General features: G+C 51.7%; 1 protein-coding gene across 1 annotated transcript in view; it reads right to left on the bottom strand.

The window, feature by feature from the left end:
- SLC9A3 (solute carrier family 9 member A3) overlaps nucleotides 1-16173 on the bottom strand; it is a 78590-nt gene extending 62417 nt beyond the window's left edge. The window contains exon 1 of the mRNA XM_085001771.1: nucleotides 15850-16173. Coding sequence (XP_084857897.1) covers nucleotides 15850-16066 — 217 coding nt within the window. The 5' untranslated portion in view covers nucleotides 16067-16173. The remainder of the gene's footprint in view (nucleotides 1-15849) is intronic.
- Between the last annotated feature and the right edge of the window lie 1132 nt (nucleotides 16174-17305).

Here is a 17305-nt window from a genome sequence, read left to right as displayed (position 1 = left end):
TCTGACCTTGTGCCCTTAATTTGGCTAAGGTAGAAGCTGCAGGAGAATAAGCAAACCAGGCCACCGGGAGGCCACCGGGACGGCCAAGCTCCTTCCTTCCCTGCGGTGGGTTGAAAAGGAGAGGACGAGGCCCAAAGGGAGTGCGGGGCCTACCACCTGCCACACAACCACTGTGTCCCCGTGCAGAGGCCAAGAGCAAGGCCACTGGAAGAGCAGCAGGTTTCAGACAAGGCCCAGGGGTTAGGGCCCAGCTGGGAAGCCAGTCCAGCAAACAAGGCTGTTAAGCCACACTCGACAGCCCCGTGGGAGGAAAGGGCAGAACTGGAGGTTTTCATGATTATTTCTCCTCGGCTCAGACCCATCCTGCCTGGACCACACACTGCCTGGACCACACACTGCACAGATCACACACACTGCACAGACTACACACACTGCATGGATCACACACCCGGCCCGGACCACACACACTGCACAGACCACACACTGCCCGGACCACACACACTGCCCAGACCACACACACTGCACGGATCACACACCCTAACCGGACCACACACACTGCACAGACCACACACTGCCCGGACCACACACTGCCCGGACCACACACACTGCACGGATCACACACTGCACAGATCACACACACTGCACAGACCACACACACTGCATGGATCACACACCCGGCCCGGACCACACACACTGCACAGACCACACACTGCCCAGACTACACACTGCCCGGACCACACACACTGCAGAGACCACACACACTGCCCGGACCACAAACTGCACAGATCACACAAACTGCCCGGATCACACACACTGCCCGGACCACACAACCTGCACAGACGACACACTGCCCGGACCACACACTGCCCGGACCACACACACTGCCCGGACCACACACACTGCCCGGACCACACACTGCCCGGACCACACACACTGCCCGGACCACACACACTGCCCGGACCACACACTGCCCAGACCACACACTGCCCGGACCACACACACTGTCCGGACCGCACACACTGCCCGGACCACACACACTGCCCGGACCACACACTGCACAGATCACACACACTGCCCGGACCACACGCTGCCCGGACCACACACACTGCCCGGACCACACACAGTGCACGAATCACACACACTACCCAGACCACACACACTGCCCGGATCACACACACTGCCCAGACCACACACTGCCCGGACCACACACTGCCCGGAGCACATACCCTGCCCGGACCACACACACTGCCCGGACACACACCCTGCCCGGACCACACACTGCACATATCACACACACTGCCAGGACAACACACTGCCCAGACCACACACACTGCCCAGACCACACACTGCCCGGACCACACACTGCCCAGACCACACACACTGCACAGACCACACACACTGCCCGGACCACACACACTGCCCGGATCACACACACTGCCCGGACCACACACACTGCACAGACCACACACACTGCCCGGACCACACACACTGCCCGGATCACACACACTGCCCAGACCACACACTGCCCGGACCACACACTGCCCGGAGCACATACCCTGCCCGGACCACACACACTGCCCGGACACACACACACTGCACAGACCACACACACTGCACGGATCACACACACTGCCCGGACCACACACTGCCCGGGCCACACACTGCCCGGACCACACACACTGCACAGACCACACACTGCCCAGACCACACACTGCCCGGACCACACACACTGCACAGACCACACACACTGCACAGACCACACACTGCCCAGACCACACACACTGCACAGACCACACACTGCCCGGACCACACATACTGCCAGGACCACACACACTGCACGGATCACACACCCTGCCCGGACCACACACTGCCCGGACCACACACTGCACAGACCACACACTGCCCAGACCACACACTGCCCGGACCACACACACTGCACGGATCACACACACTGCCCGGACCACACACACTGCACGGATCACACACACTGCCTGGACCACACACTGCCCAGACCACACACTGTCCGGACCACACACTGCCCAGACCACACACTGCCCGGACCACACACTGCCCGGACCACACACTGCCCGGACCACACACACTGCCCGGACCACACACTGCCCAGACCACACACTGCCCGGACCGCACACACTGCCCGGACCGCACACACTGCCCGGACCCCACACACTGCCCGGACCGCACACACTGCCCAGACCACACACACTGCACAGACCACACACTGCCCGGACCACACACACTGCACAGACCACACACTGCCCGGACCACACATACTGCCCGGAGCACACACACTGCACAGACCACACACTGCCCGGACCACACACACTGCACGGATCACACACCCTGCCCGGACCACACACTGCCCGGACCACACACTGCCCAGACCACACACTGCACAGACCACACACTGCCCAGACCACACACACTGCCCGGACCACACACACTGACCGGACCACACACACTGCCCGGACCACACACACTGCACAGACCACACACTGCCCGGACCACACACACTGCACAGACCACACACTGCCCGGACCACACATACTGCCCGGAGCACACACACTGCACAGACCACACACTGCCCGGACCACACACACTGCACGGATCACACACCCTGCCCGGACCACACACTGCCCGGACCACACACTGCACAGACCACACACTGCCCGGACCACACACACTGCCCGGAGCACACACACTGCACGGATCACACACACTGCCCGGACCACACACACTGCACAGACCACACACCCTGCATGGACCACGCACACTGCACAGGGTCCCGGTGCGGGACCCTGTGTCTGCCTCTCAGGAGAAAGAAGAAGGAAGCTGACACAGTGGGAGACACCCCGAGCCTGTTTTATCAGCTCATCTTGATCACAGCCGATAAAGAAGGAGTTGCCATTGTCTCATGACTGGTGCTCTGTGCCACCTGTCTGACTGCACAGTCCTTCCCAACGTGGACGTGGTGTGACGCTGGGAGGCCTTTTTTGTCCCTGATATGGTTACGAAGCAACAAGGCCCTGTGCCCTCACCGCATGGACCCCTCCCTGGGGTTGAGCTGGGGCCAAATGCATCTTAAGCAGCAAGATGCTCTTTTCCACCCTTTTGAGATTATCTCTCAGCTTATGATTAACTGACTAGGTGTTTACGAGCTTTGCTAAAAGACAAAAGTGAAATAAGAACCGTCTCATCCTCCAGGTGGAGGGGAAACACCAACAAATGAAATAAAACCACTTGACAGATAAGTTTATGGTAAGTTACTTTCAAATTTCCAAAACTCCTCTTCAAGAAAAATATACTTTAAAATGAAAAAAAAAATACCAAAAGCTACTGACTCTGAGGAGAGATTTTCAACTCATAGAACAGACAAAAGATTAGTATCCAGGAAATTAGAATTTCTGTAAATCAGTATGAAAAAGACAAATAGTCCAATTTATTTATTTATTTTTTGGCCAGTGTGTGCCGTGCCTTGATGTGGGATCTCAGTTCCCAGACCAGGGATGGAACCCAGGTTGCAGCAGTGAAAGCACCCAATCCTAACCACTAGGCCACCAGGGACCTCCCCCAATCTTTTGTCTGAAGAATCTAATTTGATTATCTGCATCTTCCTGAGCCAGTGTAACCTGGTCTGACTGAGTGGCTTTAAGTAATCCTTGCTCTCTGGTATGGGAGGTCTTCACGACCTTGACAATGGAAGCTAGAAGAACAGTCACTGACACCCTAAAAGGGGTGGAAGGAAAGGAATCCTGCCCACCTAGCCTCTGACACTGGCCAAGCGCATCCTCCAGAATGAAGGCAAACTGAAGATGCTTTCAGATAAGCAAAGCGGACCCGTGTCACGAAGGCAAAGAGAACGAAGGGGACTGGCTACACGGAGGCGTGGACGAGGAAGCTCAGGCGGGAGACTGCTGCACCCGGTGGAGCAGCCACAGCATCGCTGGGGAGAGGCCCGCCCAGTGGGCGCTGGTCCTGGGCACGCTCGTGCTCCGAGCGGGCGGGGGCACCGAGGGGTCCCGTCAGCCGATTGCCCCGAGGAGGGTCCAGGGTCTCTCCAGCTTAGCGTTTCTGCGTGGTCACGCATGTCACAGGAAGCTTGCCCCCTCCCCACGTGGGAAGGCACAGTTTGCACGTTCGGCGGGACATTAAGGGGGCGCTAAGCACTTTCTCGTGGGGATGCGACCAGGCCACCGTCGCCTTCCCAGGCCGAAGCACTGTCCCCACCCCGAGAACACCAACCCCACCCCCAGGCCTGGAAGCCACCCTCCTGCTTTCTGGCTCCGTGAAGTTGACTGTCTAGGGACCTCATGTAAGTGAAGTCACAGAGTATTTGCTTTGCTGTGACTGGACGAGCGAAGCCCCCAGAATTCTGCCCACGTTGCAGTGTCCGTCCAAGTCCTTCCTTCCTAAGGTCGAGTGGATCCCACCGTGTGAGGTCACACTTTGCGACCCTCTTAGCATCAGCGGACTCGGAGGTGGCTGCGGCACTTTAGCGGTTGAGAATAACACCGCTGTGAACATGCCCTACTGACAGCCCTTCGAAACCCTGTTCTCAATTCTTCCAAGTATGTATCCGGGAGAGAAACGGCTAGATCACACGATAACTTTATTTTTTGAGTAACTTCCATTCTGTTTTCCATAGAGACCGCACCGATTCTCTCCCCTTTAATTCTGCACGAGGCTTTCACTCTCTTCACATCCTTGCCAATGCTTCCTAGCTCCTAAACTATTCTAAAAAGCGTGGAGTGGTATCTCACTGTCGTTTCGATTTGCATTTTCAGATGATTAGAGCTGTAAAGTGTCTTTCCACGGGCCATTTGTGTATTTTCTTTGAACAAATGTCTATTAAGTCCTTTACCCCTTTTGCTTTGTTGGTTTTGAGTTTTAGGAGGTGTATATATATATTCTGAATATTAAATCCTTATCGGATATGTAATTCGCAAATATTTTCTCCCATTCTGTGGATTGTCTTTTTATTCTGCTGGTAGTGTCTTTTTTTTGGCCCCACCTGGGGAATACAGAGGTTCCCAGGTGAGGCATATACCACAGAAGTAACAACGCTGACTCCTCAACCCAATGAACCACCAGGGAACTCCCAGATAGTTTCTCTTTTTTTGTACATTAAAACTTTTTTTATTAAAATATAGCCGACTTGGGGAGTTCCTGTCGTGGCTCAGGGTTAACGAATCCAACTAGGAACCGTGAAGTTGCAGGTTCGATCCCTGGCCTTGCTCAGTGGGTTAAGGATCCCGTGTTGCTGTGGCTGTGGTGGAGGCCGGCAGCTACAGCTCCAATTAGACTCCTAGCCTGGGAACCTCCATATGCTGTGGGAGTGGCCCAAGAAATGGCAAAAAGACCAAAAAAAAAAAAATATATATATATATAGCCGACTTACAATGTTCTGTAATGCAAAATATATAGCAAAGTGATCCAGTCACACACACACACACACACACACAGTCTTACCTGTGTTATCTTTCATCACGTTCCGTCACAAGTGAGTGTAAGTAATCAGCAGCCCTCGTTGCCCACCCCTTCTGAATGGGATAGTTTGCATCTACCAACCCCAGACTCCCCATCCCTCCCGCTCCCTCCCCCGCCCCCTTGGCAACCACAAGTCTGTTCTCCACGGCTGCAAGTCTGTCGCTGCTCTGTGGAGAGGGTCATTTGTGCCACTGTTTAGATTCTGCGCGTAAGGGGTATCATGTGGTGTTTGTCCTTCTCTTTCTGACGGGCTTCACCTGTACGAGCGTCTCCAGCTGCGTCCGTGTTGCTGCAAGCGGCATCATGTCTTTCCTCCTTACGGCCGCCGCTCTGTCGTGTGTATTCATCGCGTCTTCCTGGTCCCGTCATCGGTCCATGGACGCTCAGACTGTTTCCATGTCTTAGCGACCGTGAATCGTGCTGCTGTGAACATACACGTGCCTGTATCTTTTTGAATTACAGTTTTGTCTGGGTATATACCCAGGGGTGGGTCTGCTGGGTCCTATGGAAGTCCTATAGGTAGTTTCCTGAGGCACCTCCATCCTGTCCTCCACAGTGGTTGGTTGTACCAGTTTACATTCCCACCAACAGTGCAGGAGGGCTCCCTTTGCTCCACACCCCCTCCAGCATTTGTTATGTGTGGACTTACTCATGAAGGCCATTCTGATCGGTGTGGGGCAGTATCTCGTGGTAGCTTTGATTTGCATTACTCTACTAGCTGTGCGACATTGAACATTTTTTTCATGTGCCTAGAGGCCATCTGTATGTCTTCTTTGGAGAAATGTCTAGGTCTTCTGCCCATTTCTCAGTTGGGTTGTTTGTTTTTTGCTGTTGAGTTGTATGCGTTGTTTGTATATTTTGGAGATTAAGCCCCTGAAAGTTGTATTATTTGCAACCATTTTCTCCCATTTTGCAGGTTGTCTTTTCAGTGTTTGGGGTGTTTTTGTGGTTTCATTTGCTGTGCAAAACCTGTAAGTTCGATTAGGTCCCACTGGTTTATTTTTGTTTTTACTTCTTTTGCCTTGGGAGACTGACCTAAGAAAACATCTGTATGATTTATGTCAAAAGAACATTTTATGTTCTTTTCTAGGAATTTTATTGTATCACATCTTTTTTTTTTTTTTTTTTTTTTTTTTTTTTTTTTTTTTGTCTTTTGTCTTTCTGCCTTTTTCTAGGGCCACTCCCGTGGCACATGGAGGTTCCCAGGCTAGGGGTCGAATCGGAGCTGAGCTACCGGCCTACGACGCCAGAGCCACAGCAACGCCAGATCTGAGCCACATCTGCGACCTACACCGCAGCTCACGGCAACGCCAGATCCTTAACCCACTAAGCAAGGCCAGGGGTCGAATCCACAACCTCATGGTTCCTAGTTGGATTTGCTTCCACTGTGCCACGACAGGAACTCCCGGTATCATGTCTTATGTTTAAGTCTTTAAGCCTTTTTGAGTTTACTTTTGTGCATGGTATGAGGGTGTGTTCTAGTTTCATTGACTCACGTGCGGCTGTCCAGTTTTCCCAGCACCACCTACTAAAGAGACTGTCTTTTTCCCACTTTATATTCTTGCCATTTTTTGGAAGATTATTTGGCCATAGGCATAGGGGTTTATTTGTGGACTCTCTATTCTGTTCTATTGGTCCATATGTCTGTTTTGTACCCTAACCCTAACCCCAACCCCAAGCCCAAGCCCAACCCTAACCCTAACCCTAACCCTACCACACTGTAGCTTTGTAATACTGTCTGAAGTCTGGGAGAGTTATGCCTCCTGCTTGTCCCCCCCACCCCAGGATTGCTTTGGCATTTCTGGGTCTTTTATGGTTCCATATACATTTTTGGATTGTTTGCTTCTAGTTCTATGAAAAGTGTCATGAGTAATTTTATAGAGATTGCACTGAACTATAGATTGCTTTGGGCAGTATGGCCATTTTAACAATATTAATTCTTCCGATCCAGGAGCATGGAATATCTGTCCATTTCATTGAGTCCTCTTTAATTTCCTTGATTAATGTTTTATAGTGCTCAGTATATAAGTCTTTCACCTCCTTGGTCAGGTTTATTCCTAGGTATTTAATTTTGGGGGGTATTATTTTAAAAGGTTGTTTTTTATGTTCTTTTCCTAATATTTTATTGTTAGTATACAGAAATACAACTATTTCTGAATGTTAATTTTGTATCCTGCTACTCTGCTCATTTTGTTCTTCATTCAAGTAGTTTTTGTGTGGAATCCTTAGAGTTTTCTATATATAGTATCATGTCATCTGCATGTAGTGACAATTTTACTTCTCTTCCAACTTGGATGCTTTTTATTTCTTTTTTTGTCTGATTGCTGTGGTCAGGACTTCCAATGCCATATTGAATTAAAATGGTGAGAGTGGGCATCTTTTTCTTGTTCCAGTTTTAGTGGGAAGGCTTTAAGCTTTTCTCTGTTGAGTATTATACTGGCTGTGGGTTTGCCATAAATGGCTTTTATTATGTTAAGATATGTTCCCTCTATACCCACTTTAGTAAGAGTTTTTCTTTAATCATGAATGGATGTTGGGTTTTGTCAAATGCTTTTTCTGCATCTATTGAGATGATGGTTTGGTTTTTGACTTTTTTTGTTGTTCTGGTGTGTGACATTGATTGATTTGCATATATCGAACCATCCTTATGAACTTGGGATGAATCTCACTTGGTCATGGTGTATGATCTTTTTTGTGTGTTGTGGCATTCAGTTGGCTAAACTTTTGTTGAGAATTTTTGTATCTATATTCATTAAAGATATTGGTCTATAATTTTTTGGTAGTATCTGTGTCTGGTTTTGGTTTAGGGTGATGGTGGCCTCATAGAATTTCTTTGGGTGTGTTCCCTCTTCTTCAATATTTTGGAAGTGTTAAGAAGAATAGGTATAAGTTCTTTGTATGTTTGGTAGAGTTGTGGCTGTGAAGCCATCTGGTCCTGGAATATTGTTTGTAGAGAGTGTTTTTATTACATATTGAATTTCACTTCTAGTGACTGGTTTGTTCAATTGATCTATTTCTTCTTGATTCAGTTTTGGCAGACTCTATGTCTCTAGAAAGTTGTCCATTTCTTCTATGTCGTCAAATTTGTTGGCATGTAATTGTTCATAGTATTCTCTTATGGTTTTTTGTATTTCTGCAGTATCTATTGAGATTTCTCCCTTTTCACTTCTTATTTTGTTTATTTGGGTTTTCTCTCTCTCTTCTTCTTGGTGAATCTGGCCATAGGTTTGTTGATTTTATTTGCCCTTTCAAAGAACCAGCTCTTGGAATTCCTGTTGTGGCTCAGCAGTAACAAACATAATGAGTATCCATGAAGATGTGCCTTAGATCTCTGGCTTCACTCAGTGGGTTGAGGGTCCAGCATTGCCATGAGCTTCAGTGTAGGTTGCAGTTGCAGTTCGGATCTGGCATTACTGTGGCTCTGGTGTAGGCTGGCAGCTACAGCTCTGATTTGACCCCTAGCCTCAGAACTTCCATATGCTGTGGGTGCAGTCCTAAAAAGACCAAAAAAAAAAAAAAAAAAAAGAATTAGCTCTTGCTTTTAATGATTTTTTCTATTGTTTTTTTTACAGATTTCCTCTCTGATCTTTATGATTTCCTTCCGTCTGCTGACTTTAGGTTTTGTTTGTTCTTCTTTTTTTTTTAATTCTTTTAGGTGGTAGGTTAAGCTGTTGATTTGGGACTTTTCTTCTTTTTTCAGAAAGGCCTGTGTCACTACGTACTTCCCTCTAGGAACTGCTTTTGTGGTATCTCATAAATTCTTGAATGGTTTTGTTTTCATTGTCACTTGTCTCAAGGTATTTTTTCATTTCCTTTTTGACTTCCTCATTGACCCATTGGTTTTTTAATAGCATGTTGTTTCGTCTCCATTTCTTTTCCTGAGGTTGATTTCTTATTTCATGTCATTGTGGTCAGAGAAGATGCTCGAAATAATTTCTATACTCTTAAATTGTTTGAGGTTACTTTTGTGCCCCAGTATGTGGTCAATCTAAGTGGTCAAGTGCACATTCCATGTGTACTTGAAAAGAATGTATATCCCGGGTTTTTGGATAGAATGTCCAGAAAATATCAGTTAGGTCTAACTATTCTATTGTAACATTTAGGATCTCCGTTGCCTTGATTTTCTTTCTAGAGGATCTGTCCATTGATGTGGGTGGAGTGTTAAGATCTTCTACTATTATTATATTTCCATCAATTTCTCCTTCTACGTCTGTTAGCATTTGTTTTACGTATTTGCTGCTCCTATGTTAGGGGCATGTATATTGATGAGTGTAGTATCCTCTTCCTGAATTGACCCTTTTATCATTAAATAGTGTCCTTCTTTATCTTTCTTTATGGCCTTTGTTTTAAAGTCCATTTCCTCTGATAGGAGTATTGCAACTCCTGCTTTCCTGTCTTTTCCATTCTCATGAAATATCTTTTTTCATCCCCTCACTTTCAATTTATATGTGTCCTTTGCCCTAAGGTGAGTATCTTGTAGGCAGCATTGTAGGCTCCTATGTTTTTTATCCAGTCTGCCACTTATGTCTTTTGATTGGAGCATCCAATCCATTGATATTTAAGCTAATTATTGATAAATATCTATTTATTGCCATTTTAAACCTTGATTTTCCTGTTGATTCTATGTTTCTTTGTTGGTTGTATGATTTCCTTTTATTTTATGCTTGTGTCTTTTTTTTTTTTTTTTTTTTTTTTGCTATTTCTTGGGCCACTCCTGTGGCACATGGAAGTTCCCAGGCTAGGGGTCTAATTGGAGCTGTAGCCGCTGGCCTATACCGGAGCCACAGCACCGTGGGATCCAAGCCGTGTCTGCAATCTTCCCCACAGCTCACGGCAATGCCAGATCCTTAACCCACTGAGCAAGGCCAGGGATCGAACCCTCAACCTCATGGTTCCTAGTCGGATTTGTTAACTACTGAGCCATGATGGAACTCCTATGCTTGTGTCCTTTTTAGTTTTTGTGAATGTATTGTTTGATTTTGATTTGTGGCTGCCCTTTTTTTCAAATATGTTAACCCCTTCCTATATCTGCTTGCTTTAGCCTGATAGTCATATAAGCTCGTAAATTAAAAAAGGAAAGAGTCTAGATTTTATTACTCTCCTTCCCCACATTTTGTGACTTTGATGTCCTTTTTCACATCTTCATGTTTATCCTTTTGCTGTTCCTTGTGTTTATCATTGCTTTGACAAAAAAGGGGGCTTTTTTTGTTTCTCTTTTTTTCCCTCTTAGATCTGTATACTGGCTTATTTAAGTGATTACTTTCCAATTATGATTTCCTCCATCCTGTATCTTCTTACGCCTCTCCTATTTAGAGGAGACCTTTCAGTATTTCTTTTAGAATGGGTTCAGTACTGCTGTAACCTTTTAGTTTTTGTTTGTTGGAGAAATTTGTTATTTCTTCTTCTAATTTAAATGATAGTCTTGCTGGGTAGAGCATTCTAGGCTGCAAATTTTTTCCTTTAAGAATTTTGAATATATGTTGCCACTCTCTTCTGGCCTGTAGCGTTTCTGTAGAGAAATCAGCTAATAGCCTTGTGGGGGGGGTCCCTTATAATTAACTCTTTGTTTTTCTCTTGCTGCCTTTAGAATCGTCTCATCTTTAATTTTTGCTATTTTTATAATAAAATGTCTTGGTGTATGTCTGTTCGGCTTCAACTTGTTTGGGGCCCTCTCTGTTTCCTGTATCTTGATAATCTGATTCCTTTAGAGTCAGGAAATTTTTGGCCATAATTTCTTCAAACGTGTTTTCAATCCCCTTTTCTTTTTTTTTCCTTCTGGAATCCCTATTACGTGTAGATTGGCCCACTTTACATTATCCTGAAATTTCTTATATTGCTTTCATATTTTTCATTTGGTTTTCTGTCTGTTGTCCCGATTGGGTGATTTCCGTTATTCTATCTTCCAAGTCACTAATTCGTTCCTCTGTGTTATTCACTCTGTTGTTCAATGCCTTTAACTCAGCTTTTGTCTCTGCGAGTGAATTTTCTTATTATTCTTGGTTTCCAGTTCCTTTCTAAAATAATCTGAATTAGTGTTCATATCCGCTCTTGATTCCTTTGGTATTTTCACTGTATCCTTTTCGAACTCAGTGTCTGCTAGACTGCAGAGGTCTGTTTCATCGTGTGCTCATTCAGGGGACTTCAGCTATTCTTTTAACCGGGAACAGTTCCTGAGCTCTTCATTTTGCTTATATTCTTCTTATTCTGTGAGTTTAGGGAGAACAGCTACCTCCTGTAGTCTTAGAGGGCCATTTACATGTGCCAGCACCCCTGGGTAGCTTGTGAGGGCTTACTATTTTGTGGGGCTAAGGGCTGCTTTTGGTTTGGATGCTTGCTGTTTGTTTCCTCAGTGTGTGCAGGCCGTTAGCCCCTGGATAGGGGTGTGCCTATCATGAACCCATGAGCAAAGCTGCCGAGGTGGCAGAGACGGGAGTTCTGGGTGGGCTCAGCAAGGCCGCATCCCGACACCAAGGCCGACCTGGGTGCTGACACTGCTGAGCATCAAGTCTGTCAACAGCAGAGGCCAAACCTCACCTCCAATGTGGCACCATCATCCGGGGGAGAATAGGAGGCCACCTGGAGACCTCCTGATTAATCTCAATGCCTCTGTTTATGGAGGGGCTGCTCTTCGTCCTTAAAATTAGGAAATAGGGCATGTTCCTGGGTCAGAAGACTCAATTTGTAAAGTAGTTTATCTGGGCGTTTGATGCCCCCACAAGAGAAACCCCAGTGAGGTTCTGGCCATACCTGACAAACTTGTTCCAAACGTACGTGGACCGGCCTGAGGACCTGCATGACCCAGAACACCCTGAAGACGAGTGAGGAGATGACTGGGCAGAAGTGCCCCTCCAGCACCTACGCTGAAGCCCCGTTGGTGAGGCTGCATTTGAAGACGGGGTCTCTAAGGAAGTGATTAAGGTTCGGCGAGGCCAAAAGAGTTGCCTCTGATCCAACGTAATCGGGTCCTCATAAGAAGAGATCAGGACACAGACACAGAGGGATGACCATGTGAGGACACGGGAGGAGTCGGCTGTCTACACAGGCAGGAGAGAGGCTTCAGGAGGAACCTGCCCTGCAATGCCTGGATCTTAGACGTACTGCCTCCAGACTGTGAGAAAACGTGTCATGTCCGAGGGACCCAGACAGCGAATTTTGTGGTGGCAGCCTGAGCAGACGGAGCAGGAGAGGAACCAGCTCTCCTTCGCGTCCCGACCCACAGGACCTCAGCCTTTAGTAGAGTCGGGCTCCTACATGCGGTGACCCCTGCGTGCAGCCCCAGTTACAGGGCTGCAGCCACTTGACTTGTGGCAAAGATGCTTCACAGGCTCAGTGGGAAAGGGTGATCTTTGTGAGTCCAGGCACTGGGGCAAGGGAGCATCCACATGCGAGACACCTGGGCATCCGTTTGGGAAGATTTCTTACATAGGACCCAGTGTAGGTAAATCTGACACCATTAGAAGCAAACGCCTGTGCATTCGGAAGGCGCGGTACCGGGGGAGGAAAGGCCAGCCAGAGTTGTGATGATACCTAGTAACAAAGCGATCACATCCGGGCCACGTGAAGAGCTCCTGAAAACAAGACCGGAAGCTGGACCAAGGTTTAATCCATGTGTCGTCACCCAGAAATCCAAATAGCCAAGGATATGGGATAGGTTCCCCAGCAGTCAGGCAAACGCAAACAAAACCAGAACAAGATACCATAGAGTGTCTGAAATGCCAAAATAACACCTGGCTGCCGGGATCTGGAACGTGGGAATCAGCAGCGGGTGGGTGGGACCCCCGTCAGGCGCTTCCTACCCACGGCTGTGCAAGTTCTCAGCAGAATCCTTGCACCTGTGCGGCAGGGGTGGCCCCATCTAGATGAGCCCGTCCCCCGGGGCAGATGCCACTGTGTCCCCCAGACCAAGCGCAAGGCTGCAGTGGCAGCTGCCTTTGGCTGAGGCAGGGCCTCCCCACCGTGGCCTGGAGGTGACACGTCACACAAGCGAGAGGGCATCCGTGTGAGCCTTTCTGAGCCTGTCGTCCAAAGAGTCGTGCTCCCACACAGACACGCGACGCTCCGGTCCTGCAGCGTCTGAAGCCTCCCAGGTGAGCCTGCGAACTGGAGGATTTCCCGACTGTCCCCCCACCTTCTACCCCATCACCAGGGGCGGGGGAGGGCTGGCCTGGGCTGGCCTGCACCCCCCCTCCAGCTCCTGGGGATGGAGAGGCCGCATGTCCCGCTCCCGCAGCCGAGCCCCACCTCCTCCTGCCTGGACTCCTCCGGACAACCCCCCTCTGTGCCCATCACAAGAAGCCTGCCTCCCGGACTCTCCTCCTGGCCCCACCGGGGGCCTGCAAGGCCCTGCTCACCACCCGCAAATTTTTCCCCTGACTCTGGGCCCCCTTTGCCAAAAACCCAGGTCATCTGAGGTCATCACCCTTCCCAGGTCGTTTCCCCTCATTTCCCGAGGATTTTCGCTCCCGGATGCATGTTATTCTTGCCGTTTAAGCCCTGCTGGCGTTTACCCGTGTGGAGCCACACGGAGGCCCACCAGCCCCCGCCCCCAGGAGCCCCAGCCTCTGCCCACACCTGGCCCTCAGTGCCCAGGCCTCAGCCTACACTGGCCCTCCCCGCCCCGCCCCCTGGTCCAAGCCCGATGGCACGCTTCCTGCTCCCGACACCCACCGGCAGGGCCTCCGGGCCATAGGCCGCTGCCCGGGGCCTGCACTCTCCCTGCCGCTCCAGGACCTGCTGGCACCCCCGCGCCCGCCCGTCCCCAGCACCCCGCCCAGCTGCCCCCACAGCAGGGCCCTGTCAACACACAGACGAGCTGTGTGTCCTGCTTCCTTGCAAGACAAACCTTCTACCAGAACCCCCAACTCTGGTCCTCGCCCCCCCAAGACAGGGCTGCTGCCCCCAAGCCTCTCCTCCTTGCTCAGGAGGAAGGGGCAGGCTGCACCCTGGGTGACCCACTCCCGCCTCAGCCCAGCCCAGGGACCCAGCCGGGCCGCCCGCCCAGCACAGGCTCGTCTGCGTTCACGGTTGCCCGAGCGTCCATCACGCTGGCCAGCAGTTTCCTCCTGAGCTATGGGCCAGTGGTCAGCCCTCCTCTGTCCGGTCCACTCCTGCTCCCATCTGGGCAGCTACAGCCACTGCTGGACACCTGCCACCCAGCCCAGACATGGCAGCACCTCGTGGACACCCTGCTCCAGGCTCTGGCCCCATTTCTGCACACCCCATTTCCCACCACGGAGAGACGTGGCTCCAGCCCCTGCCCACGGCTGAGACCCGGGCTGCTCAGTCCCCTGCCGGCCTCAGGGGACATTCAGCAAAGTGCAGCCCTCCCAGGCTCCCACTGGGAACCCAGGGTGCGGCTTCCTCTGCCGCAGCAGCACAGGGGCGCAGGTGCACTGTGCCTGGCTGGGGACACTGGCACTGCGCAGGGGTGTCTTCAGCCAGCACAGGGCTTCTCCTTCTCTTCCCCAGTGGCCTCCGCGCTCTGGGACAAGGCTGCCCGAGGGCAGAGGTTCCACCCACAGGAAGGGCACGAGGCGACCAGCGGCCCGCGGGCTGGGAGGGGTCCTCGCCAGCCTCGCTCCTGGATGACACCCCACGTAGACAGCGGCACCCCAGGGGGTATCCTGGCCGCATCGACTCTCGACAACGAGGTCAGGGAGCCGGACATAATGGAACATAAAGGACACGATGGTCTTTCTTGTCTTAACTGATCGTGCTGGGTGGTCAGTTCTTCGTTTAATTTGACACCATAGCCCCAGAGCTCGCCCGTCCTCAGAGCTGAACGCCCTGTTCTGTGCAATTTTACCAAGAGGCTACCTGCTTTGTAGGGATAAATCCTCACCCGTTCAGACCCTGCCAGTTTACTTCTGGGAGAACTTGAGGGCAGTGACATTCCTCTTTTCATACTTGGAATAAAGAAAGTGGTGAGCCCAACCAGGACGGGCCAGGAGCTGCCGGCTCGCGAGGGAGCAGCCCCCTCCCCGGGTGCTGAGCCGACACGGGGGCCCCGCCACTGCCGGGGCTCTGCCGCAGCCGGGACAGAGCCGTGTGCTCAGATGGGCTATGTGCCCTCAGGGGCCCCCAAAGGCCCCCCCTCACTTACCTGAGCCCAGGTGACCCCAAAGGCGCCTCGGGTCCCCAGCTCAGCTCCCCCCATCCCCCCTGCCTTAGGCCTCAGGCAGGTGCAGTCTCAGGCGGGGAGGGGGCTGAGTGACCTTGGGGTCCGCCTGTTGTTCCAGAAGAGAGCTGACACATGGACCACTGGGCACGAGGAGTCATGAACCAGAACCAGAACCAGCCATACACTCTGGACCAGAGGGGACCCAACGCGACGCAGGCGCTTACCCAGGAGGGCTGACAGGGCCACGAGTGTCCACAGCGTGAGGAGGAAGGGGACCCGCACGGACAGCCACGGCAAGCTGGCCCCCGGGACCCCGCTGCTGTTCCGGGGGGTCATGGGTGCCAGACCCGGGTCCCAGCTGGCAAGTGCCCAGGGGTACACGGTGCCCGCCAGCCAGGCCAGCAGCACCAAGGCGCACAGGCCAGAGCCCTGCGCCCGCATGCTGGACGGGAGGCGCTGTGCTCCTCGCCAGGTGCCGAGTGTCCCCTGGGGTTTCTGCAGCCAGATCCTCCTTGTCTACGCAGGGAGCTACTCACTTCCTTCCGGCCAACTCGTCCTAAAGCTGAGCTGGCTCCCACGCCCCTTTGGTGACCACAAGCCCAGCCCTGCCCCGTGCAGCCCTGATGGCCGGTCGTCTCCAGATAAGCTCCGGGCACCCTCTGGTCCTCTTTCTGGCCAGCGGGCTGTTCCCAGGGGCTGGCTCTCTTCCCACGGGCATTCAAAGCCTTGGCAGGGAGGTTGCCTACCTCCCTGAGCCTTGAGATAAGGGGCCGGCCCGCCCCTCAGGAGATTAGTTCTCCTGTCACACAAAATAGAAGCCATGAAGGAACGGGGTTTAATTGGTGCTTAATCAGGTGTTCCAGTCTCTGCTTGGGGGCTCTGCCCAGGGATGGGAACGTGCAGAAGGGCTTCAGGCCCGTGACACTGTGGCTCCCACCCCGGTCTGTGGCCAGGCTTGCATCTCACAAAGCCCCCCCACCCCTTAGGGCCCCTGGAGGGCATGGGGGGTGTCCTGTGCTCCTGCCAAGCCCTTCCCTCCAAGTTAGGCTCAGGCTCCTCAGCCTCCTCGCAGCTGAAACCACCCACTCTTCCCCCCCGCTCACCTGTGCCCACAGGTGAGGGCCCCGACCAGAGGCGGTGGGGGGCAGAATGTGCCGCACGGTCAGGCCTGGGCACGCCTGGCAGATGCGGGGCGGGGCTCGAAGGTCTGGCACGTGGTGTTGGGACCCGAGTGGGTGAGGGGCGTCGGAGCCAGGTGTGATGAAGAGGCTGCCATGGGGGCTGCGAGGGGATTGGGGGTGCGAGGGGATTGGTTCCCTGAAGGGCTTGGATCAAGTACCTCAGTGGGTTAGGACAATGGGGCTCAGTTACTGTCAGGAAAGTGAACAAAGGGGGCGGATGGGGGGACGGGTGGGGCTTTGGGACTGGCGCATGCCCACTGGCGTCTACGGAACGACTGGCCCACCTGCCGTCCAGCACCGAGAAGTCTACCCAGTGTTCTGGGACCGTCTACGCGGGAAAAGAACCTGAGAGAGAAGAGGATGTGAACCGGGATCCCTTTGCTGTGCAGCAGAAATGGTCACAAGCTTGTCAACCGACCAGACGTCCGCGGAACTTTAAAAAGAAGAAACGAGAAAGAAAACAAAAGGAGCCAAGTTAAAAAATAAAATGCAGGAGTTC

Source organism: Sus scrofa, chromosome 16, assembly GCF_054392235.1.
Source record: "Sus scrofa isolate SSC_HxYL_T2T_F1_AM1 chromosome 16, Sscrofa_HxYL_maternal_Yorkshire_Landrace_v2.0, whole genome shotgun sequence".
Lineage (NCBI taxonomy): Eukaryota > Metazoa > Chordata > Mammalia > Artiodactyla > Suidae > Sus > Sus scrofa.
The sequence above is the reverse complement of the archived record's forward strand: the minus strand, read 5'-3'. Positions and strand labels throughout refer to the sequence as shown.